Source organism: Sceloporus occidentalis, unplaced genomic scaffold (genome assembly GCF_023333645.1).
Source record: "Sceloporus occidentalis isolate IW3139 unplaced genomic scaffold, rSceOcc1.0.p SCAF_2, whole genome shotgun sequence".
NCBI classification, from domain to species: Eukaryota; Metazoa; Chordata; class Lepidosauria; order Squamata; family Phrynosomatidae; genus Sceloporus; species Sceloporus occidentalis.
Window position 1 is genome coordinate 214,236,737 of NW_028316982.1, and position 26,585 is coordinate 214,263,321.

General features: G+C 36.8%; 1 protein-coding gene across 13 annotated transcripts in view; it reads left to right on the forward strand.

Annotated features, from left to right (window-relative positions):
• Nucleotides 1-26,585, forward strand: part of ROBO2 (roundabout guidance receptor 2) — a 1,130,584-nt gene that overhangs the window by 574,411 nt on the left and 529,588 nt on the right. For all 13 annotated transcript variants that reach the window (XM_089512185.1, XM_089512193.1, XM_089512187.1 and 10 more), the window contains exon 2: nucleotides 24,684-25,010. In XM_089512185.1, the coding sequence (XP_089368311.1) occupies nucleotides 24,684-25,010 (327 nt within the window). The remainder of the gene's footprint in view (nucleotides 1-24,683; nucleotides 25,011-26,585) is intronic.

Genomic DNA, 26,585 nt, shown 5'->3' on the forward strand with positions numbered 1-26,585 from the left:
TTTCAACAGGGAGAAATGTAGGATACTACATTTGGATGGTGAAAAAAAAATGCATAGATACAGTATAGGATGGGCGATGGATGATACCTGGCTTAATTGTAGTACATGTGAAAGGGATATAGTAGGTTTAGTCAAAGATTGTCTATGAATCAGCAATGTGATGCAGCAGCCAAGAAAACCTATGCAATTTTGGGTTGCATCAACAGAAGTTTAGAGTCTAGATCAAGGTAAGTTATATAGTACCACTCTATTCTGCTTTGGTGAGAGCTCAGCTGGAATATTGTGTCCTGTTCGGTCATCACAATCCAAGTAAGATGTTGACAAGCTGGAGTGTGCCCAGAGGAGGGTGACCAAAATGGTGAAAAGGTCTGGAAACCATGCCCCAAGAGAAGCAGCTTTAGGAGCTGGGGCTGTTTAGCCTTGAGAACAGAAATATGACATGACAGTCCTGTTTAAATGTTTGAAGAGATGTCATAGTGAGGCTGAAACAAGCTTGTTTTCTGCTGCTCCAGAGACTAGGATACAGAGCAATGGATGCAAACTACAGTAAAAGATATTCCATCTCCACATAAGGAAGAACTTTCTGATGGTAAGAGCTGTTTGACCATGGAACACAGTGCCTTGGAGAATGGCAGAGTCTCCTTCTTTAGAGGTTTTTAAACAAAGGCTAAATGGTCATCTGTTGAGAGTGCTTTGATTGTGTATTCCTACATGGCAGGGGGTTAGACTGGATAGCTCTCGTAGTCTCTTCCAACTTCATGATTGTAGGATTCTAATGGGGTGCAATCAAGCATGTGTACATATCACTAGAGCTGATCTCTTCAGGTATGGGTGAAATTAACACCCTAGCTTTATCTGTGCAAATACATCCCTGCTACCATCAACACATGGTCCTCTGGACCAAGTCCAAGGGTATGTTCAAGGTACAAATCTGAGTTTTCAGGAAGAGTGTAACCCCATCCAGTGCAGGATTAATCCCTATTTTCTGATTTTCCTTTCAGCTGCTCAGGAGCACCTCTATCTTGTCTGTATTTAGCTACATTTTGTTTGCCGTCATCCTGACCATGTGAACAGCCACCCATTGCTACCCCAACTCAGGATTGGAACTGGGTCAGAACTGGCGAGTTACCATCGTATCTGTATGAGAACTAGTTAGTTTCTGATAAGCACAATTTGAATTGGAGACTTCTTAATTTATTATGGAAACCTATCTTAGATTAGTTAGCTCATTTTAGATAGGCTTATCTATATTGTTAATTGTTAATCCATTTGAATAAGACTACTCCCAAAGATTACAGATTATATATAAAACAGCCAAATTGCATTTGCAAGAATCCAGCAGTACAGTGGACCCTTGTTATACGCTGGGGTTTGGTTCCAAGATCCCCCATGGATAACAAAATCCGTGGATGCTCAAGTCCCCTTAAATATAATGACATAACAAAATGGTGTCCCTTATAAAAAATGGAAAATCAAGGTTTGATATTTGAAATTTATACTTTTTTTTAAACATTTTCAAACCGTGGATGCTTGAATCTGTGTATAAAAAATCCATGTATAAGAAGGGCCGACTGTATTTTCAGGTCCCTAGATATGCTATCTTTTTTTTTTAATATCTCAAGGAGAAGAGCAGTTGGAGCATTTTAAGAGAATAAACAGAAAATAATGGCTTGAACAACTTGTTTTTCTCCCATTAGTTCTCTACCTTGAAACTACAATGTGAATGCTTTTTTATTTATGAATTAAAACTATTGGGTAAAATAACTGTAAAAACCACATACATACATTTAGAGATTCAATGACTATCTGATAATAATATTGCTTCTCCTGCAGCACATGCTGTGAACATAAATTGGTAAACTAGTAGGCAGAGGAAAGGGATAGGGAAAGATGCTTGAATTCTGTGGTTTTTCAGTCACTAGTGGTAAATCTGATTAGGCTGCAGTCATATGCCTATATCTGAGCCACAGAACAAGCAGAATTACTTCTGCGTAAACGTGCAGAGGATTGGTGTGCTAAGAGGTTTACTAAACAGATTAGGAGACCTAGAAACCAAACTATAAAGCTTATCTCATTAAAGTCATCAGTATTTCCTTAGTTGTTAATTGGATTAACACTCGCCCCCAAATTTGAGAATAAAAGATTGTGCTTTTATTAATACGCTCACAACTTTGTAAAAGTCTGAACACATACAATGACTAAAGCCTTATTCCCTCTGACAAGTGATATTTAAGCTCTCGGTGAGAAAAAAAATGTTTGGTTACATGCTGTCTCTCCCTGTTGGTATTGACAAGACGGATTCCTCTGACAAATTACATATCATGCTTTATTGCTTGGCAGTGTATTTCAAGATAGTACTCTTTATAGATGATATGGATAATGAGAAATAAAAAAGAGTTTGTCACTTAAGTTTGTAAAACCAAAACAAAAAAAGGTATAAATTCAGCAATGTGTATTTGCTAAAACTTATTCACCTGTGTTTCCCCCACCTCACCCAAAGACAATTACTCAAAAAATACTATTTCCAAGATATTTCTTGGGCTTTATTTGTCTTTGCATTTTTAGGTTGGATCCATACTAACAGTGGAAAACAGTACCTATCTATTTAGAAGAAAAAGCCCTTAAGTATAGATGATTATAGCCAAAATTATTATTATTATTATTATTATTATTATTATTATTTGCATTCCACTTAAAATCAGGGAATCCAAGTGGATTACAGCAGTAAAATACGGTACAATTAAAAGAGATAGATTAAAAATTCCAAAATACCACACCCACCCCTCACATAAAAACATAATCAACTCCTGAAATGAGATTAAACTGAAAAAAAGAGTTAAAACATTAATATAAAATACAGTAAAATGAGATAAAAATTTCAAGTGGAGATCGGGTAGAGTACATAAAGATAAGAGATTGAAGATGAAAGGGGAAAGGGGGGGGGACATGAGCAAGGGTGTTCTAGTCTGGAAAGGCCTGTCGGAAGAGATCCATCTTAATAGCCTTCTTGAAGGTATCCAATTAAACTTAGCTCCCAGTGAAATCAATGGGGCAAGGAAGACAAGTCTTAAATTATTAATTTTACTGGCAATTGAGTTCAGTTATCTTAGTCTGAATTTATTCCAGCATACACAGTAGTCCCTTCCCTTACGCGGGGCAGTGGTGCGCAGGGCACACACCACGGGAGTGCACACCATTGTTTTCTTCTGGCATGTGGCTCCCTTCCTTTTGGTGCAGCTTCCAGTGTATGCGGGCGCACTGTATGACTTTTAAAGTGTTGTTTGAATCTCTCTAGTATCTAATGCATTATGATTTCAGAATGATTTCTTTTTATTTTGAAGAGTAACTGTTTAAAGTATCTTTTGACACTAGATAAAATAGATTGCTGTGCAATCCTTATGCACACTTGTCTGGAAGTGTAAGTGTCAATAAATACATGTAGTAGACATAGACAGAATTTTGCTGTAGCTCTGCATCTCTTTGTGCTGGATGTAAATAGCAGGTTGCAGGGCTGATTTTTATGAACCAGTGTATACAATACAAACAATTATTATTATTATTAACCTTTATTTATAAAGCGCTGTAAATTTACACAGCACTGTACATACAATCTTTTTAATTGGACAGATCCCTGCCCTCAGGAATCCGTCCAATTAAAAAAAAGTTTCACTTTTTTTGCAAATATGGGGGGATGTATACACTATTGGGCATAGACTTTACTTTTGTGCGAATAACCAAAGTACAACTCTAACCTGTGAAAATAAATCCAGTGTGAACACATAGCTAGTAAAGATTAATGAAAACAATAGATAATAACCATTAGATGTGACAGTACTACAAGGTGGAGACTTGGCAATGACATGAAATATCAAGGAGGCCATAGCTTTTCTAGCACTAGCATAAAACACACAAACTCATTTTATGTTCCCTAGTAATTGCATTTTGTATTAGATAGAGAGAAAATCATACCACCAGTAGAAATGGGCCATTTTCCCTCTTATTTTTTCTGTAATAAAAGCTTTTGAAAATTGGTGCTATGAGATTTGCTTTGGAAGAACACATTTCTGCTGGATGAGATATAATTTTCTATAGATAACAGCAGATGGAGGAATTTCACAGTGATGTAAAAAGTAGGTATGTCTAAGTTTTATAATAATATTTTTATACTATAAAGGAGACAAAAATATGCTTCCTTTACACATTCAAGTGAAGTAGTTACGAATACAAAGTAATTTGACAAACTTCCAATATAGCACAGTTTTAACCTGAAATATCAGTAATCTAATCTCATGCATCAGTGAGTATAATGCTTCAGTAAAGAATATTCATATTGTTCTATCTGTGACCTGTAGAAAATGGTAGTGTTGTAAAATTTCCACTCCTATCTGATGTGGTGGAAATTACATTGAGCACTAATGAGAGCAGATTCTTAAAAGCAAATTTTAATGATGTAATGTGCTTCATTTTTTTGACAACCAGTTCAGATAGTAGATTGTAGCAGTGCATTATAGGAAATATGAGCATACATTCCAACTCAGCACACATGGCTAATTTGGTGAACTTGCATGTTATGTACTCAGCTTCTGTTCACCACCCCTATAATAATGAGAAATAATAATAAACAGTTTCACAATAGAATTATGAGGTGAAGCAAGATAAAGCTGTGTCCATAGACCTTACCTGTAAAAACATCCATGCAGTAAGCCTTTTTATACATAAACACTATGCTATAGTTAATGTTGCATTTACAAAGCTACATGAACCTCGAGCCCATGCAAGCTTGTGGACATAAAACTAAACCATGAACCAATGCTATGATGAGTATGGCTTTAATAGGGAACAATACCTAATACACACCATTCTAAGTCTAGACAGAAATATATTTTCATTCCAGCCTTGCCCTTTTATATAAATAAATTAAATAAATAATACTTTTATTTATACCCCATTTTTCTGCTAAAGGAGCAATGCTAAAGCGGCTTCCGTGATTAAAAGGTAATCAGTATACACTACCTACAGTCTGTACAATACTATATCTAACCCCCCTCCCTAAAAAAGGATTAAAGACATTACAATTTAAAATCAATTGTTAAAATACTGATAATAACAACAGTGTACTGGGAAATAGCAGAATGGTACTTAAGGTGGGGAGAAATAATCAGCCGATTGTTCTATTTGGGGAAGGCCTGCTGGGAGAGATCTGTCTTAACGACTTTTTAAAAGCTGTCTAGACTGGAAATTTGACAGCTTTCCTCCGGCAAGGCATTCCACAATCTGGAAGTGGCAGCAGAGAATGTCCTCTGGGAGGTTGAAGCTAGTCTGGCCTTTATAGAGGACCTGAGGGTGCGGGGTGGATTATACAGAAGTAGACAATCCCTTAGATAGGTTGGACCCAGGCCATGTAGGGCTTTAAAGGTAATAACCAACACCTTGTACTGTGCCCAGAAATTAACTATATAAAATGTTGGATTGTTGATACACTGTCCTTATATGTTGGCAAGATTACCTTTGCTAAAATAATAATGGTGATTGCAACATGTGTGCCAAACAATAGGAAATATCTTATTGTTGTGTCATTGTCTCTAGCTTCTGTGTTTCCTGGATAAAGGTAAAAACCAAGGATTAGCAAAGGCATTCGGTTAAGGGGTGAAGGAGACGGGTGGCAAAGAGTAACCTTTGGCCACTCTAGCCACAATTGGGCCGCAATTGGCCTGGGACCAAGATGAGCAGAGGATCCACTCTCAAAGCAGGCTGCCACCTGGCAGGAGGCCATTGGCAGGAGTGTTTTTTAACTGCTGTTTTTGTGGGTGGCTTCAGGCCACCTCCAGGGTATGCATTATCCGCACACCATGCCTCCGAAGTGCCCGAATATGCCCATCTGTTTTGGGCCTGAAGGAAAAGCAATGGATCCAGATAATAAATCAGGGTGCTGTCACTTATAGCGTGACAGGTCCAATCTACCTTCCATTTTCTAGAGATGTTTGTGTGTGTGCGTGTGTGGTGGCAGTGTCCACTCCTGTTACAAATATTCAGAGTTTGGAAGTAATATGTTACAAGTAGAGATGGAAATAATATGGTTGGAAAACATGTTTTTTGAATTTCAAGAAACCCCATGAGAAGAATCCTGGAGTCATATGAATCTTCACCATTTGAAACTCATTCTTCACAAAATTTGTGTGTAGTTCTGCACAGAAAAGGTTATGAAGAACCAACCACACACAAATTTTGCTGAGATAAATCTTGAATTACGAATTTTCATATTTTTTTTTCGTGTAGTGGGTAGTAAAAGACTAAAATTACTTGTTGCTTTCTTTGAGGAAAAAAGTGATGAATTTACACCCCTAGTTACATGTTAATAGGCTTACCTGTAATGTATTACTTTTAGGGATGTAATAGTGATATTATTTATGATGTTGTTTTTTTAAAAAAAATTACTGACTGGGAATGTATCTTTTAAAAATATAACAAGTAATCTTTAGGAGATTTTGGCAAGTGTATTTTAAAATGTTTAAACAAACTGAAAGTGATACATAAGTTGAAAACCAGTGAGATGTAATCATTTGAGCACTGGACTATAACCCTATAGAAAAGGCTGGACCATGGACTCCAGCTGGGTGACTTTGGCCAAGTCACACTCTGTCATCCTGAGAAGAAGGCAGTGACAACTGCCCTCAGACCAAATTTTGCCAAGAAAGCCCTGTGATAGTTTGCCTTAGCATATCCTTACAGCACAGAAAAATAACAATGCATAGGTATTGCTTTATTACAATTTTATATACTTTAAGTAATGAGTAATCTTATTGAACTTCTCTTAAAATAGACTAACAAGTAACTATTGTTTTATAAAAGTCACTTTATAATTTATATACTGGCAATTTAAAGGTTTTACAGACAAATTCATTGTTGAAGAACTAAGCCTATTGGAGTATATGAAGGTCCAGGAGACAGACAGCAAGGCATATTGGTTTGAGTGCTGGAGTACAACTCTGGAGACCAGGGTTTGAGTCCCAGTTTGAAATGTACTGGGTGACCTTGGGCTAGTTACCTTTTCTCAGCCTCAATGGAAGGCAACGACAAATCTCCACTGAATAAATCTTGCCAAGAAACCCCCATGATAAATTCACATTAGGGTCACTATAAATTGGAAATGATATGAAGGCACACTGCAACAGCAGCAACAGCATTTAGGAATCTCACTTGAGCAAATCCTCAAGTGGGCTTCGGAGACTTTCTAAGAAATTGTGTTGCATGAAGCAACCAAAATCTTCATATAGCTGGGGAGGGGGCAATATTCTAGGGTTATTCAAGGACACTAACATCATGCCTGACAAAGATAATCTATAATTTAAATCTGTAGTCAGAATATGCCCAGTTTTTCCTGTATAGATTCCATACACTGTACAAGCTCCCTTTGCATGTTGTGGACTTGATTTTAGTGATTTGGATTAAACTGGAATTCAGTCCCCAAGACAAGTAGCATTTGTAAAGTCTGGAAACTTATTTTTTAAAAAATTAGAAAGTGAATAAGTAATCTTGTTTAGAGTGACTGAGATTGCAATTTTAAGATATGCCTTGACCCATTTATATCTTGCTTAATTGCACCATTTTCTTTTTTTTATGGAAAAGCAAACCAAAGAAAAATTATTACATGCATTTGCAAATCTGTTTAGTACTTTCTAAATCAGAAGCTGTAATTCAAACTGGACTTTGTGATGCCTGTAATTAAGGTTGTTCAAAGCTTTCTATTCAAGTTTCAGCAACAGAATCAGAAAGGTGAGGTACTCTGTAAGCCCTGTTCCTTTTGACTATTTGTTACATTTCTATACCATTCATTCCCCTCAGGAGCTTAAAATGTAAGCAATTGGTATGGGATATAATATTTTAAAGAAATAAAAATAAGGTACATAGTGCTGTCCCAAAATGTGTACCATGCAACTATACTTGAATAATTAAAGCAAAAATGTTTGGGTCTATGCCATACCACATCATCTGACAAATGACTGAAAGCTATAAATAGATTTTAATGATAAGCAGCAATGCACAGATTTGGAAAAGGGTGTCAGTTGGTTTGCTGCAGTGATTTTGTTTGGGCTCTGTTTTCTTTAACATCTTCATTAATAATCTGCACAAGCGGGTAAACTGCATGTTAATTAAATTCACAGATGACACTAAGTGGGGAGGTGTTACAAACACTAGATGACCAAATTTTCTAAGTGGAAAATCTAGACCACCTGTCATTTCAGTCATAAAGCACAAATAGCGATTGGGAAAGCATAGAAGGATTTGATGAGTTGTGATAAAATAGGAGTGAAGCAGAACAAAAAAACCCAAAGCAGAATAAAACAAAGAAACAAACATCCCAATTGGGCGTTCTATCCATGACTACACAAACATTATCTTCCAGCATATCATGATAGGTACTTACCATTTTTTTGAGATGCAAGTATGCTAAAAATTCTAGAAAGTACATATTTTATGTTCAATTATAAAAAAATCTAAAATAGGTTTTCAGATCTTAGGGTCACTCCTAAGCAAAAACAGTAAAGCAGAGGTTGCAGCTGAATTGGAGGATGCAACAAAGAGATAAGCATAGGTAAGTACTCCCATGAATTGTGTAGGGTGCTAAGTAATCTAAAATATTCAAGATACATTTGATTGCCTGACTTAGAGCCCATTAGCACATGCATCTTCATTTCTGCAGTAGTATCACAGAAATAATTTTGGTAAGACTGAAGAAAGAACCAGCAAATAAGATTTTTTTAAAGGACTTATCTTTCAAGTTATATTTTTGACTGATAACCTAAAAGCTGGATATTTTATTACATAATGCAGAAGTATTTATAGGAGAATGATATGAAGTAAACAAATAGGATGGGTTTTTTTAAAAAAAGAAACATTAGGGAAAACTCTCAATGAAACTTTCAGATAAGGATGTATGTGGGAGTTGCTTTAGGGAATTCTGGTATTTCGTTGATAATGGGTGAAGTCCTGTGATCACATGGAGCATACTGATGACATATACCTATATTTACTTTTGTCATCTGAATCAGGCAAGAATGGTAGTGTACAAAGTCTGGAATGCATTCCCAAGAGAAGTACAACTACTATTGATGCTATACAATTTTCACTGTTAGATCAGTGCATTCCCGCCCTGCACACTCAGAACATCTGGGCAGCAACTACTGAGGGTCCCAGGGGCTAGATTAGCCTCCACAACAAGGAGGGCATATACCATCATCGCCCCGACCCTCTGGAACACGCTGCCCATAGAGCTCCGCTCGGCCACCTCCCTGGCCCAATTCAGGAAGGAATTAAAAACCTTCCTGTTCCATTTGGCATTCCCTGACACAAGCTCCAGCTAGTCTCCCCCTTTCTGACAGCAATGGTAGCTGGTTGATGGGGTTTTAGTATTTTTAATAGTTTGTTTTTATTGTATTGTATATGGTTGTTGTATTGTAATGTGCTGTTCACCGCCCTGATCATAGGAAGGGCGGTATACAAATAAAATTTTTATTTATTTATTATTTATCAGAAATATTTTCATTTGTCTATCCATCTTAAATTGATGTCATATTTTAGATAGTTGATTAATTTATAATGTGTTCTGAGTACTGCTGATTTTTCTGACTGACGCAGTCTGCAGTGTCTCTCGTGTTCCTTCATTTATGAACGCATAGAAGTGATGACAAATAACCACCCACAGGGAAGGTATTTTTACCATACATCAAAGGAGTCACAAACAGAATAGGGAAACTGGTGAGGAAACACAACCTCCAAATAGTCTACAAACCGATCAAGAAAATCCAGCAAATGCTGCATCAGTGAAGGATATGTTAGACTCTCTCACAGAAGCAGGAGTTTACCACATACCATTAGCTGCAGACAAGTCTACATAGGGACTATTAAGAGCCTTGGTGCTGCAGTGGTTAAATGCCAGTACTGCAGCCACTTACTCACAACCATGTGAATTCAGTATCAGCCAGGGACTCAAGCTTGACTCAGGCTTGCAGCCTTCCAAGGTCACTAAAATTAGTACTCAGCTTGTTGGGGGCAATTAGCTTACACTTTGTAAACTGCTTAGGGAGTGCTTAAGTACACTGATAACTGGTATAGAAATGTACTTGCAATTGCTACCAAATGCAATGTTCAAACATGAATCAAGTAACACGAGAGACACTGCAGACTGGGTCAGCCAGAAAAACCAGCAGTAGCAGAACACGTTATAAACCATCGGGGCATTAAATGCTGTTTGAAAACATCAAAAGTATGGACCATGCCAACAACTATCAGGTCAGAATGCACAGGAAAGTCATTGAAATCCATAGATACCAGGACAACTTCAAGAGGAAAGAAGAAACCCTTAAAATAAACAAAGTTTGGCTATCTGTCCTGAAAAACACCAATACCAGGACCCAACAAATGCAAATAAAACCCAGACAGGGTCAGGGCGGTTTCCCAGCAGATCATTAAGTAAATGTACACCCTGTAGGCCTTGCCATTCAGCAACAGAACAATACACAGATTAACATGCAAATCACCTCCTCTCAACCAACTGTGTATGTACCAAAGTCTCTGCCATTCCAGCATTGTCTGAAGATGCCAGCCACAGCTGCTGGCGAAACATCAGGAATAAACTCATCATAGCCTGAAAAACCCACATTTTTTTTGGATTGGATTGTTCTTGTTTCTTCTACCTATCTTTATGAAAGAAAATTTAATAATAGAATATTTAAGGAGTTTTCTCCAAAATCTCTAAGCTAACTTTTTTTAATTAGGAATTTGGCCTCTTTCTGAACATTTCTTTCAACTTATTTTTATAGCTTCCAGTACACTATATAGTTTTCTATTCCCTGTATATTACAGTGGCTTAGGTTGTGGTTGTGGTTGTTGTTGTTGTTGTTGTTGTTGTTGTTATTATTATTACTCTTTATTTATATAGTGCTGTAGATTTTCAGAAGGTTATAGTTGAAAGCCATCAATCACAATGCTTTCTTCTACAAAATACTGACTGAATTTTTTCAGATGTCATGACTCCAAAGCTCTCGTAAGGTCTTTCTCTGCAGGAGCAAAAAAGTCTACCTGTATGTGAAAACAAGTGCATTGATTACTGGTAAAATACTCCATCTACAGATAATATAAAGGAAAAATCAACTGGAGAAACCCTGTTGATGTAGACAGGTTATTTACTGAGATCATTGTCAAAATGAATATGATTCAGTGAATGTCAGTAAAGGTATAGAGTATTTTAGGAAACTGTGTAGGAATTTGATATGATTGGGAGACAGAGTCTGGTGTGTGTGTGTGGGGGGGGGGGGAGATTGACTCATTCTGACCAGTACTAACTGGGAACTATTTTTAATTTTTTTAAAAAAACACCCCTATTTATCCAGATGATGCTGATAACCCTTTTTCTGAAAAATCTTTGAAAACTGACTTGGAATACTTACAGTCTTTAAAATTTGTTTTACACTGATGTCTCATACAAAAACTCCCTCTTCTCCACCTGGTAAAGTTTGCAGATTGCTCCTGAACTTACACAGAAATGTTTGGAATGACAGTCTAAGTACATATCAAATGTAAAAATAAAAGTGTATTCTAGAGGAAAAAATCAGAAAGCATTTTGATAATGTTCGTTGTTGGGTTGGGTCCAAACTTACTTGATTCTAGTCCCATTAGATAACAGATTAATTCTAGTTACTGTGATCAGGTATTTGGATTTTTATAGCATAACAGATAAACATGCCCTTTAGAACACTACAAATAAATTGCAGGGTTCTTTCTTTCTTTCTTTGCTTGAATTAACCCCCACTTGCATCAAACCTTCTCTAAATATCTTTGCTGATTTAATAGTGGTGTTATTTAATGGTGTTCAGTATTCTCAGAGTTATCCCTATGGATTTTAATAAAACAACAAATTTGTTTTATTTTGTGCTCTCCACGAAAAGCTATAAATATTAATGTGATGACCAGAAAATATAAGTTTATATCTTTTTCTTCTTCTGTATTTTAAACTTTAGCTTATTTTCCTGTAGAAATATTAAACTGGTAACCAATTAATGATGGACAAGATGGCCTTCATGCATCACCATGTTTGTAACAAGAAGGGAAGCAGTGGAAGTCACGTACCTATTGAGAACATTCTGCAGGCCACTGCTAGGCCATGATTAGCTTGACTGTGGAAGACAATTGTAGAGGCATCTGCTCGGTTAATTTTCAGAGAAAATTTACCAGATGGAGACTGAAGATTTAAGTGATTAGAAGGTAGTAGATTGGAATACAAATTGGATTAAAAGAAATTAGATTGATATAAATCGAATTGAGTCACAACAGTTTGTGTTCTTCGTACCAAGGGGCAGTGGATTATGGGAGAAGCAGATGCTCCAATGAGATAGGAATTAATGTGGCTTTGACAGTCCATCTGGGAAGAACTGACTATCAAGTACATCCCTAATCTCTCTCTCCATTTATCAATGCCATAGTGTTAATTAGTACTTCATTCATTAAGTTACTTACAGAGAAAAAAGTCTCACCCCTAGCCCCTCTCTGCTTGAGGATTTGTTATTGTGCCAAAAAACAAGAACCTCTCACTCACTGAGCTAGCTACTGTTGACTTACGTAAGACCCATGTAGCTGTCTTCAAGCATGCAACTGCTTTTGGCACAGAGCAAATTTACTAGGCTTTGTTTTGCAATAAATTTCTTCCCATAAATCCAGCTGTGTAGTTATTTGAAGTCCTGTCTTGATCCCTAACGCAAATCAATCCCAAGCTACTAGTAATACTCCCCTTTCTACCATTTTAATAAGGTACTGTATACACTCTACTGTATATAGTTGAGTAATATGTTGTTTTATGGCCAAGATGTAGCAATCACATTAATGATGAGAGGCAGGTTCTTCCCTAAGGGGGGAAAGCAGGAAGGATTTGTGCATGTGCATGAACACACTACTGGAGAGAGTTATATTTGCTGCACCTGAAATTCATGACTGATGTTTGCACTGGTCTGCCCTAATTCTACAGACTAGCAATGACATCCAGAGAAGCTGACTTTTCTGAACTATTGTTTCATCTAAGTTACATGCAGCAGAATGAATATGTTCTTAGGAAAAGTTAGAATCAACCCAATCACACAGTATTGAGCACTTTTTGCTGATAGTTCTCTACAGGCTAAAACAACATGCTGAACAGAACATTTTTTGAAGGAGCGAATGTTTAAAAAGTGTATGCCTTCCCATTTCATTGTAGATAACTATACTTAAAATAAAACAATAGTATTTCTGGGTGACATAGGCAAGACAGATAAGAGCTTCATATTAGTGCATGGACACTATTAATGCTTAAAAGACTCCCCATTAAATATTTAATTAGTCCCATATCACATAAAATGACATATAGTCAATGCAAACTGTATTCAAAGTGTATTCTTTTACTACATTCCTTCAGTGATGAATGATAAGCAGGTTTTGGAAAGGTTAGATTGCAGCATTAAGATATGAAATACCTTTTATTATATGTATTATAGCCACATCATGCTTTGCAAAATATTGTTTACCTTCTGAAATTTTATTTTCAGAAAGTAAAGCCTTGTATTGAGTAAGGTGATGCATAAATAGTGCTCAGCCACTTTGTAAAAAAATATAGTTGCATTAAAATTATCTTCAGATCGTAAGTCCTGCCCTATTTTAAAGCCCAATAAATTATTTTGCTGTATAGTATTTACAGCCTTGTTTGCTTCAAAGAACAATGGTCTGTCCTCAATACTGATTATTTGTATTCCATCCCTTTAATTTCATTTCAATGCAACATATGTCAATTGTGGAAGTTTAACCATTTTTATTTGTGGGAGTAGGCAAATGGTATACATCATGCTTACTAAAAATATGTAATCAATTAACATTTATATCCTGAAATGGTTCCATCTGCTTCCCTGGCATATCCCTTTCACTTTACTACTACTTCTTTTAGCTCACATTCACAGATTTATTGCCATAGTGGTAAACAACACCAAGATGGCTTTGCTATTCTGTCACCTCTCATTCCTGTGCCCTTGTGCAGTGCTGCTCATGGTGGAACAAAATGGATTAAATAAATCACACCCTGAGCAAAAGCTTTTAAAGGAAGCCTTGTCATAGCTGTACACCGAAGCATTTTACAGTTTTTGCTTCTGATGACAATGTGCTATGCATTAATGGAAGCAGAAAAGGTATTAAGCCAATAAAGAAAATTAGACTAAAAATACTGCTCAGGAATACACATCAAGTGTGGTCTTCTTTGTAGCAGCAAAACCAAGATACTAATCTTATTAAAGGTAAACATTTTATAGGTGGGGTTCTAATTCTTCAGAGCATTCTGACGTGTTTAATAAATAGACATTGTAACGTGGAACATTCATCAAAAAGTCCAGTGAGACACTACTATACTAGTGCTTTCAAATTGAAGTTATTACAAGTGACATTCCTGGTATCTGCCAACCTTGACTGTAACTCAATGAAGCAGGAGAATTGAGCTAAAATCAGTAAATACTGTCTAAACAAGTGCCAGGAGTTGGCACAGAGACTCAGTGTGTATACTCTGTCATCAGGCCCAAGGGAATTCCATTTAATCCTGCAGCAAAGAGTGTTAGAAAATTGAGAATTACAGGCCAAAAGGATAAATGACAGGATTTATATTAAACAGGAAAGGGGGTGGGGTCAGCAGAAAAAAACACAAGAGAAGGTCCTGCTCCCACATTTCAGAACTCCCTTCATGGGGAAGCTAGGATAGCTTCTTCTCTGTTGCCCTTTCAGAGTCAGGTTAAGATCTTCCTTTTGTAGTATACCTTTGAAAACTGGTTTCTAACAACAAAAAAAGGTCTTTTTCTAGAGCTGTATTTTTTTCAGTCTTTGTGTAAAGATTTTAAATGGTCTTACTTCTGTTGCTACTTAAAAATGTTTTAATCTTTATATTGTATGATTTTAACTACGGCCCTAAGCAGATGGGCAGGATAGCACCACCCAAGTCTGTACATTTTTGCCCTGGGTTAGTCCCTGGGCTGGTATGGCAACAGGTGTTAGTTTACATGCTCATCACCATTAAGGGAAAGACTCACAAAACGTCAAGAAACCTAGAATTTCTGCCATAAACTCCAATTTTTATGTTTCTGCAATAAATCCCAGTTCGTGCAGTTGGTTCAACAAACATCATGACTTGCTCAGTTCTGCTAATCCTAGTGATGGTTACCTGTAAAGCTCATACTTGGCTTAGGGGTTTTGTGTAACATCATCTTCCACAATGAAGGAAGATAAAGCAGATTTAAATATCAACTGATTTTTTCTAAGTGATACTTCGAATATATTTTATTTAGTATTTTATTTACTTCATTTATATGGCACCTTTCTGCCAGCATGGGACCAAACATGGTTTCCAGAAACAGCAAATTAAATATTAAGGCTAAATTCCATAAGTGAAATAGGATGATATATCTTCTAATAAAATTTCATCTAATAAGATTTTTAACATATGCTATTGTAAGGATATGGACGTGTCAGCTCTGTAAAGTGATAAGATTTTCATAAATTGATCTGTTGTCTAGCTTTTAACTTGATTAATCTACTTGATTAAACTGAAATACATTTAAAGTTTTCAGGAAATCAATAAAACATTCTAACTGAAAAACACAGTTTTTCTATTAATTGGCAGACTGTTTAATAATTATAATAAAATATACCACTTACTGTTTGAATATAATCTTTAATAGGGAACGGCTTTCATGGCAGGCATCCATAGTTTTTTTTGTGCATTTTTGGGGCTATGAGGCCATGTTCTAGAAGAGTTTATTCCTGATGTTTTGCCAGCAGCTGTGGCTGGCACCTTCAGTGAAATTCTGCTAGTGAAACATCAGGAATAAATCTCTTCTAGAACATGGCCTGATAGTCCGAAAAACCCACCAAAAACTATACAATCTTTAATACTTTGTATGCCATCAGAGAGTTTTAAATATATCCTGCTAACAACATAAAATAGGACAACAACAGCAAAAATAATAAGTGCCTAGTTCAACACACACCATCAATATTGTGAAAGATACAAATTTGAAAGACACATTGATGTTGATTTCTTCTGAAATCTGTCTAATATACTTGCCCATGGTTTTATTGTTGAAACAAAAGCAGACTAATTTCACCCCAAAGGCAAACCATCTGCTTTCTTTGGATAAAAATTGAAAGAAAAGCCATATCTTAAAGTTACTTTTATTTGGAGTAAAAAGATGGCATGGCAGCAGGCCCCCGCCAATTCTAATGTTTAACAGAGTGAGGAGAGATTTTAATGTGTTAACTTGCAGATTCAGGTTTGAATGGAGTACATGAATGTTGGAAAGAGGCACAGAATATATCTTATACATAACATGATATTTATTTTATATAGTCCTTCAATTATATTCTCAAAACCAAAAAGGAAGATGAAGAAAAAAAGCAGCAGCAAAGAAGAAGAAGAAGAAAAAGCTACAAAACAGAAAAAGATCAGAACAGTCAGTGAGGTTAAAATTCTGTCTTAAAAACTGAGGAAAGTAAAAATGTATCTGAGCTTCAGTTAGTGGTTCTCACCCATCTTCTTTACTGCATCCAGACATAGATTGTGCACTGCCATTGCTTCACCTGAAATGAATGAGAAGGAAAAACAGAACTGGAGATGCTACTTATGTGGCTGCTAAACAACAAGGTCAATGAATGGACCTTTCTGGCCCCCATACCATAAATTCCAAAGATTTGAATGGTGATTAATTATTTTAGGCAGAGTGTTGCGGTCTCCCTCACACAACAATGATTGGCCCACAACTTTTCTTTGAATGAAGATGTGTTGCAATTAGTATAGGTCATAACTCCAAGTGAATTAATGGAGTGATTAATGGCCATGGGATAGCTATTGGATAACCTGTTTAACCCATTACTCCTGGTATTGTAAAAGGAAAATGTTACTGCATCCCAAGTCCTGAATCAGGGAAGCTATAGAGAACTTTAGTTTCAGGCACTCTAGCTTCAGCTGGAGACTGCTTTGGTAACTTTGGTAGATGATTTGCTTTAGGGACTAGTTAGAGTGAATGTATTCCTGCTGGATTTCTTTGCAGCTTTCAGTATAATCTGGTATCTTTGTGGTCTTTTTCACTGTGATTTTTAAGCACTGTTTCATGATAAATGGGCTCTTTTTTCAGGACCAGTTTCAAAAGGTAATACAGTAAAACACTGCTGAAAAATCAAGGCAGACTTTTTTGCTGGATATTCTACAGCATGAAACTATTTGCCAAAGGAGGAAGTACTTGTCTTGTGTTTAATGATCTGCTGATCATTAAATACATTTTAATTTAAAAGAATTTGAGGATTTTTAAAATGTTTTATCTGGTTTCCTAACTTATATTATTTCTGATTTAATGTATTGTATGTTACCATGTCTATATTATTAGCTTGAGTGCCATTTTTTAAAAGTTATGACACATATTTAACAAATAAATAAAAATAAAACATGTGACAGGTTCTACTAGTTTGGCCTCAGTGGTAGTGTTCAAGTTCTTTTAAATCATGACACATCTAGCTGACCAAATTACAAACAGAACATTTGATTCATTAGGAGGGCAGCAAAAAGCCCATCCCAGCTCCACAGCCTCCAGCATGGAGGGGGGTGGGATGGCCACAAAGTGAACATGCCACCTAAAAAAATTGTCCCATAAAGGCTTCAGTAATTTTATAAATATAACTATCTGTGATGCTAGAGTTTTGTATACTCAGGCAGCAACTCTTGCTCCAACTTTCTTTACTAAAGCAGTCATTCTTTCCATGAAACATGCATGTACTTTCTTTGTGATTGTTAACTGCTTTTGCATCAATCTCGACCCATGATGACCATATGAATGAGACATCTCCCTGTCCCAGCTCCTGCAAACTCATATTTGTGGTCCTTTTAATGAAGTCCATCCATCTAGCATGTGGCCTTCCTCTCTTTCTACTTCCCTCCACCTTTGCTACCATTATGGTCTTTTCCAGCGATTTATGCCTTCACATGATATGTCCAAAATATGACGACCTAGTCATAATTGTTTTATTTCAGATATCATAGTAGCTCACCTTTTCTAGAGAAAGGAACATGGTAGGTAGAAGAGGCATTTTAATGGCATGGATAGAATACACCAATATATCTATACTTCTGATTCTGTTGGATTAGCTAAAATGATAAATTCCAGAAAAGCTGTAATTAGACATTGGATAAAACTGAAGAAGATTCTTAACAAAGTATTGAGATCTTTGAAAAAATATCTTCCTGATTTGAGATGCTAAATATTGTATTACTACTCTGTCTTACCTTATACTAATACTGTTGATTTGTTATGGGAAATTCAACGCCACCTTTACAGTCTACTGGGGGAGGAGAACAGTGGAGGGCTGTAACACTTTATGTATACAAATGTAGCTGAATTTCTCCTAGGAGACATAGGGAAAGACACAGAGGTAGCATTGCCAAACCAAAATAACATTAGCATGAACAAAAAAAAAAAAATAACAATGAGGATAGTTTTAATGTTTTAAGAAAAGGCATGATAACTTTTCATCTACAATACATTAGATGTTTTGAGTCCAAACTGGTAGAAAGTCAGGATCATGTTCATGATCATCATAATCATCATCATCATCATCATTATTATTATTATTATTATTATTATTCAGCTGCAGAATCTACCATGTTATTCATTTGGCCTTGGTGTCCAGAAGGCTTTCTGCTTTCTTGACACTGATGTGTTCCTTGGTTGCTCCAGCTATGTGGCCCTTCAATAACTGTAATTCACCCTTCTGCAGTGTCCTTACCTGAGTGTCCAGTGACACCTTTATATAGCAATTTATAATCCCTGATCTATGGCAGATTGGTTGATGTCAATTTGGAACCCCCAAGAATGGGCTGCAAGACTTTTTCCAATAGGTAATACATGCTCAGAACTGAAATTCACTTCTACTTGCTGAAGACATTAGATGAGCAGCTCCCTTACAAAAGTTTTTCTTGCAGTAGTGTATACTGTATACTGTGGCAGGCTGGAGCTTAATGATGGTAGACTAAGGGAAAGAAAGGAATTCTTTCCTGCTGCTGCTGCATAGTAAACCTGTTGAAGTAGGGGAAGAAAGCAGAGCAATTGCGTAAGAGTGTGAGTGAGAAGAGAGTAGTAAAAGGATCATGGGCTCTAGTGTAGTGTAGCCTGAACCAAATGTTGCCTGTGTAGAGACAGGAAGTCTGGGATGAGACAGACTGGGCAGTTATGTGTGTGAGAAAAAGAAGGAAGATCAATCAGTATATGTGTGAGAGAAAGAGAATACAGTCACACACAGACAAACCCCTGCAGATACCAAACTCCAATGATGCTTAAGCCTGCATTGTTGCCAGTGGTGGTGCATGCACATGGCCGTGCTGCCATTAGGGACAGCCCCTGTTGTCCCATGGCTGCGTGTGCTTGCGGCCATGCCACCATCGGTAACAGTGGAACTTAATGGTGGTGAGGCTGCATGTACGTGCCACCACAGGACAACGGAATGGTCCCTAATGGTACTGTGGCCATGTGAACGTGCTGCCATTGGGGACAACATGGACTTGCCATCTGCAGATGCTTGAATCGCAAGTGGCAAGTCCATGGATACCGAGGATTGACAATCAGAACGTAACCATTAGAATGTAAGAGAGCAATACTTAATAAAAGAAAACCAGAGGGAGAAACAGATATCAACATTCACACAGAAAGTAGAGGAGAAAGAGTGGGGGAAAGCAGAGAACATTCCTAATAATTTATGACAAGCCATGGCCTCATACTAGCGATTTTGTGATTGGTCACATTCTCATACTAGTCTTACTGCAGCCAGATGCCATTCCACAGTAGCTATTTTGTTGTATTCACCACCTTTGTTTTTTAAGTACTCAAAGTGCAAATGAGACCATGAAAGCATGGTGCCTTGGAAGGTTTGCAGCAAATCATCCACTGCTATAAAATAGCCACGGTGCATAGTAGGATATCATGTGTGTCTTATATACGGAGTTTCATATTTGAAAAAGAATGAGTATATGTAAATTTACAGCGCTTTATAAATAAAGGTTAATAATAATAATAACAATAATAATAATGATGAGGAGTGTTGAATTTCAAGATACTTAGCTGTCAATAAAATCAATCACTAAAATCTAATCTTTTTGAGATATCTGATTTACACCCATTAACATGACTTTAAGGGGAAATTGGAACATACAGACATCTGAGAGTGCTTCTAACAGTTTATATATTGCTGTTGTGCAAAAAAGTGTAAGATAAAATAAATTAATATAAAAGAATTCTGGGTTTCAGAAGTGATAATCAGTAAAGCAAATTGGATAAATAAAATTTTGTCAAATGCACAAAAATGCATGATTTCTTTCCCTTTAAAAGTAGTGCATTGATATGAGAGAGAAGATCCCTGAGAAAGGTTAAGCATTTGAATTTGCAAGATTCAGACTCACTTGTAATTCTTTGTCTCTTCCTGCAGTATACATTTACTGTTCAGCACAAGATAATGTGGCTGTTTAGTTCATTCATAAACCCCAGTGAGAATAGTTTACATGTTGAATTGGCAAAACAGGTTATAAATGAAGTTATAAAGTATTACCTCATTTCTTTTGTCTTTTCATGTGAAATCTTATTAGTTTTGTGTGTAGGTGCAGTTTCTTGCTTGTACAGGAAATATGTGAGGATTTTTTTTAATACCCTGCAAAAGTGTGATAAGAAGAGTGCCACAATTTTCATTCCTTTCATATATGAGTGTCAATGAAGAGTTGGTTAACAGGGCATTCATATCAAGTTAAGTACACCTTACAGTAAATTTACTGACTATGTTAATGCTGAGGCAGCAAATAGATATGAATGAGACATATTTCAAACTTCATTAAATAATGTGATTGTTAGTTTTATGGATAATTTGAGAAATTTTTAGTCATTTAAACTGGGTCTAGTGATGGCAAACTTTACAGAGCATTAATGTCTGTTATGTATGACTTGGTTACACCAGTTTATATTTATTCTTGCCATTAGTCAGTGATACAACTCAGTGAAAATATTTTATTGTAAAGAAGGTAAAAAAAGATTTGCACACTAAGTGGAAGATTTTCCTCCTTATCAAATTGAAACACCAGAAACACCAAGTAAAGGCAATATGTGAAAAAATTATGTATATTAATATGTAGTTTTGCCAGTGTAAAAATAATAATTAGATGGTACTTTAAAATTCTTAAGGATGAATAGAAAATTAACCTGCACAATTATTGAAACAGTGTGGTGGCCAAGAAGAAAAGATCATGAGTTAGGTATTTGCATTTTTGGTTTATATATCCTTTTCATTACAAGACTAAGGCTTGAAACAGACAGGCCAAATAACTTTTAGATGGTACACACCCCTAACGTGGCTGGAAGCCGTGCCAAGGCTGCATCTCTGTGAAAGAACCGGACCAAAAAGGAGCAGACAAGATCTGCTCCTTCTGCTGGTCCAGTTCAGGACCACAGTGGCAGCCCACATTGGGGAGAGGCATTTGCAGTCGCTGTGGTCCTGCACTGACCAGGGCAAGGGCAGCCTCTGGCCGCTCTTTTGCTCTGTCTGCTCGAGACCTAAGAAGCATTATTTGACTGTCAACCCTACCGTATGCCTAGTCTCATCTCAAGGGAGCCCTGGTGGCACAGTGATTAAATGCCAGTACTGCAGCCACAAGGTTGTGAGCTTGATCCCAAGTAGAACTCCAAGATTCACACAGCCTTCCATCCTTTTATAGGTCAGTAAAATAACTACACAGCTTGTTGGGGGCAATTGGATTACACATTGTATGCTTAGGGAGTGCCAATTCACTGATAAGCAGTTTATTTGCTATTGCTATTGCTGTTGTTAGAAATATAAGATTGCTGTAATCCACCTACATTCCTGTGGGAAAAGGCAGAATATAAATTATTATTATTATTATTATTATTATTATTAAATATTATGTTTATACAAGAAGATGCTTGCTTTCATCAAATCCCTAGCAAACTACAGAAAGTTATAAAGGACTAATTATAGCCTTAGTTTAGTCAATGTAAATATGTTGATTGTGTTCTTTGCATTAAAAATACTGAGATCAACTGAGGAAAGCACAAGACATTTACACTGCACTGACACACTGGGAATATGCTTCATTCTGCCTCCAGTGATCTACAGTTTATATTATTCTCAAACCATTTTGTACATATGGATCTCAGCACAAGCCCAGATTTTCACTTGATGTGTTTCAGTTTTGAAAATACTTGGGCATATAGTATAACCAATCTAGACACACAAAAAGAGTATTTGGAGTTCCATCATACAAGATTAAAGCGATACTTGCTTAAGTCTATAAAGTAAATAGTTTTAAAGAAGATAAAAGAAGGTACTTCCTCTGTAATTCAAAGTTTTCTGTTTCCATGCATTTAACATTGGAATTCTTTGTTTATTCACTGAAACTGCATTAAATTTTGGAGGACCTTAACAGTAATTTATGCTTCTTCTTATCAATCATAGAATTTAAAGAAAAATGAATGTTAGGGCAAATATTGAGATTGTTCTGTAATCCACATGCACGGTTTAAAATATTTGGTCAGTATTTTGTATCAGCTACTAACAGCTCTCCCACACTGCAGAAACAAAGCAGTTTGACACCAGTTTAACTGTCAAGGCTCCATCCTGTGGAATCCTGGGATTTATAGTTTGCTGAGGCATTCAGCCTGGTCTTCCAGAGAGCTCTAGTGCCTCACAAATCCCAGGATTCCACAGTGTGGATACAGCCTTAATTAAGTATGCTTAATTAACTATTCAATGCTATTCAAGGCCTGACCCACACCTTCAAACCTTTATTCATCTTGGCTCCATCATCAACATCATTCACCTTGGCTCTATTCATCAACAGAAGGGACTTCCTTCTCCACATGTAGCTGAAGCCTAGTAAATTAAGTGTGTCTGTGTAGAGAGCAGTTAGTGTGTTGGAAGTAGTGACAATTGTGATTAAGGAACAATTGTGAAACAGTTATGGTTGAGTAAATCTAGGTAATTGTTCCATAGTCACAATCAGTACTCTATCACAATTGTGACACTACTGCCACAGTTGCTACTCTCCCCAACCTACTTTGCCAGATAGCACCTGCATAGGGAGATGAAGGGCAGTTCTGCTAGTCATTGGCACATGGGTGAATGATATTTCTGACATGTTACCAGGGGAGTTGGGCTAGGAGAAGTTACTCTTCTGTATATCAGCTGGTATAAAACTGGCTTATATTTAAATATACATTTTTAAAGGATAGTAAATGCTTTTCATTATTAAATTTTATGGACCTTTTGTGTGTTTTAAAAATATTCATAAAACATATACTTCCCTAGATATGTGAAAAGATAGATGCTAGGAATAAAATGACAGATCCTTTAGTAGTATCAAACATATATATCTTTATCAAGATAAATTATGGTGGCAGCTAAGACAGATTGAAGATATTTTCATTGAAATAGAATTGATTGACATGGATTCTTACAGTCATTTAAAAGCTTTTAACTAAAATTAAATGGATGGAATGAAAAATGAATCCTTCCCCCATGTGCATTTTTCATACAGAATAAGTCATCAACTGTTAAGATGCTCAGGGTTTCCCAACACTTGAAAAACATTTTTTAAGAATATTCTTTGCACCCCTATTTTACAGCTTGTATGAACAATACTGAGGGGTCAAGTTTATGGATACTTTGTGATTAGTATCCTACAATATAATCAGGATACTGAACTGGTGCAAGTAGTGAGAAGAAGCCATTTTGTATCCAGCTTGTTCCGCCCCCCCCCCCCCCCTTGCAAATAACATCCCTAGAAGTTAACAAAATGCTGCTGGCAACAATGTCAATCAAAATGTAGTGCCATGATTAACACACTGGGAGAACTGATAACAGGTTGTTGTTTATTGTAGCTCCATCTCTTCTTAAAGCATGACAAAGCTTTTCCTCTAACACAAGAAAGAGTGAAGCCACTGCTGCCTCTAGCATAGTTAGCTACATCACCTATGAATAAGATAAAATATTTATTCCAGTCTCTCCAAAAGTATCAGAAAAGTTTGCTCCTGTTTGATAAAAGATGAATTGCCCAGCATAAAGTGACTTTGGCTATTTTGAACTAATGTCTGTTTTAGTTCCAAATCATATCTAGAAAGAGCTACCTGGTCTTGGGTGAATTGTAAGCTGGCACTTCTGTGTAACTGTATAAATGTGACGTTTTAGGTAAGGGCACTACAAAACATAATTCTGTACATCTGCTTTGCTCCTCATTGGAAGATAGGACTACAACATAAAATATTAAGAACATGTTTTAAAGCATTGTGGAATAATACAGTGGGGTCGTGCCTTAGGTGGGGGATCTGTTACGGACACACACACCCCCGCATAAGGCAAATTCCACCTATACTCAAGCCCCATTAAGGTGAATGGGGCTCGTGCTCATGGCGGTGTGATGTGCATACACTGGGCACGCACGCCATTGAAGTAATAGCAGTGCAGATTCTGCGTAAACCAGAAGCCACGTATGGCGTGCCCACGTATGGAGCATGTGCACTGTACTGAATATGTTAGGTTATTTTAAAAAAAAACTTTCTGATTATGATTTCCCTTGTATTTTACACTAGGATCTCGCCTTCGTCAGGAAGACTTTCCACCAAGAATTGTTGAGCATCCATCAGATGTAATTGTTTCTAAAGGGGAGCCAACGACGTTGAACTGCAAGGCTGAAGGAAGACCAACTCCCACTATTGAGTGGTACAAAGATGGAGAGCGTGTGGAGACTGACAAAGATGATCCTCGCTCACACCGCATGCTGCTCCCTAGCGGATCTTTATTTTTCCTACGAATTGTACATGGACGCAGGAGTAAACCAGATGAAGGAAGTTATGTTTGTGTTGCAAGGAACTATCTGGGAGAAGCTGTGAGTCGTAATGCTTCTCTGGAAGTAGCACGTAAGTAATGCATGCATTTCTCAAGCACATGAAATACTTAGCAGATGTTTCGATTCAGAAGAAGGAAAAGTACAGTTTCCAGTAAATATTCCCAGTTTTATCATATAAACTACACACAGTTGTTTAAAGGTAACAGTGTTTTTCAGTTTCAGTTTCTCCATTCAAGTCTGTTTCGTACAATGATTTTGAATTATATATGATTCATACTAAGATACATCTTTTTTCTGCATGTAATCATGATTAGCACTAGCTATTAGCTGGTGGTAGCATTAGCACTTGTTTCATCTTTCCTTCAGGTATTATTCTCTTTTGAAAATACAGTTAACGTTGGATTTGCTGCAACTAAATTTATATCACTCAGCATAAATATATTATATATTTATCTGATTTTATTGAGGTATCTATTATTTCTGCAAAAACGTTGGAGAGTTACATAAAGAATGGCTTTTAAAAAATGACACTGAAAGCATGTAAGATTTTTGGATAACTGCCTATAACCCACTTCTGTTGCCTTAGAAGAAACCTGTTAACTCAGATAAGTGTGAAAAGCCTTCAGGGTGAATTTGCTTATCCTTATTAAATGTACAAGGTTAATTCAACATAGTAGGATTTTGGTGTGTTAGTTTGGAGTAGATATGTTTTGGGTTACAGGTGTAATCAGTCTGAGAAATAATCATGTGACTTTAGGACAAAAACAGATTTTTATTTGTTTTTAAGCTAACCTGTGAAAAAGCTTTTAGTTGACATTGGCAATATTAATTACTGTCTGTTTTGATGATATTGTATTAATATTTTAATAAATGTTTCATTAATTTTAAAGTAGAAGAGATGGAACTAAGGTGTATATCAGAGATTTTGTGCATGTTTGTTTCATTACTAGCATGTTTGTTTCACTAAGTTATCAGAAATGATATATCAAGAATAATTTAACTGGATAAAATGATTCTGTAGAATTACGTATAAAACATTAATCTGGGAAAGCATTTCTATTCTCCATATTTTTGCTTGTAAGGATTAAATTATAGTGGGCCCACCGTATCTGTGGACTTGCCATCCGCAGATTTAAGCAACCATGGATGGCAAGCCCATGAGGGGGCGGCATAGAAGGAGGAGGAAAGAAGAGGCAGGAAGAGGAGGAGGAAGGAGCAGGAAGAAGAGGGTGAAGGAGGCAGGAGCGAGGAAAAGGCTGGAGGAGGAGGAAGGAAGAAGCTGAGGAGGAGGAAGAGGTGAGGGGAGGTGGGAGGAAGCTGCAGACGAGGAGGAAGAAGGAATGGGAGGAAGTGGTGGCAGCAGTGGCGGTGGTAGAGGTCCCTTGCCGTCAGCTTTCTGGTGAAAGCAGGGGAGTTAGAATGCATGAAATGAAGTCTCATTTTTCCAGTGGTAGCACGGCCATGTGGCCATGCCACCATGGAACTTGAGCATCTATGGATTTTGCTATCTACGGGGGGGGGGGGGGGGGAGATCCTCTGCTGATACTGAGGGCCCACTCTAGTTTTTATGATTGATGTGTGTGTTAATTCATTAAGAATTATTTAGTGGTTTTGGGTCTTGTCTAAGTTGCCTTACCTTGCCTAA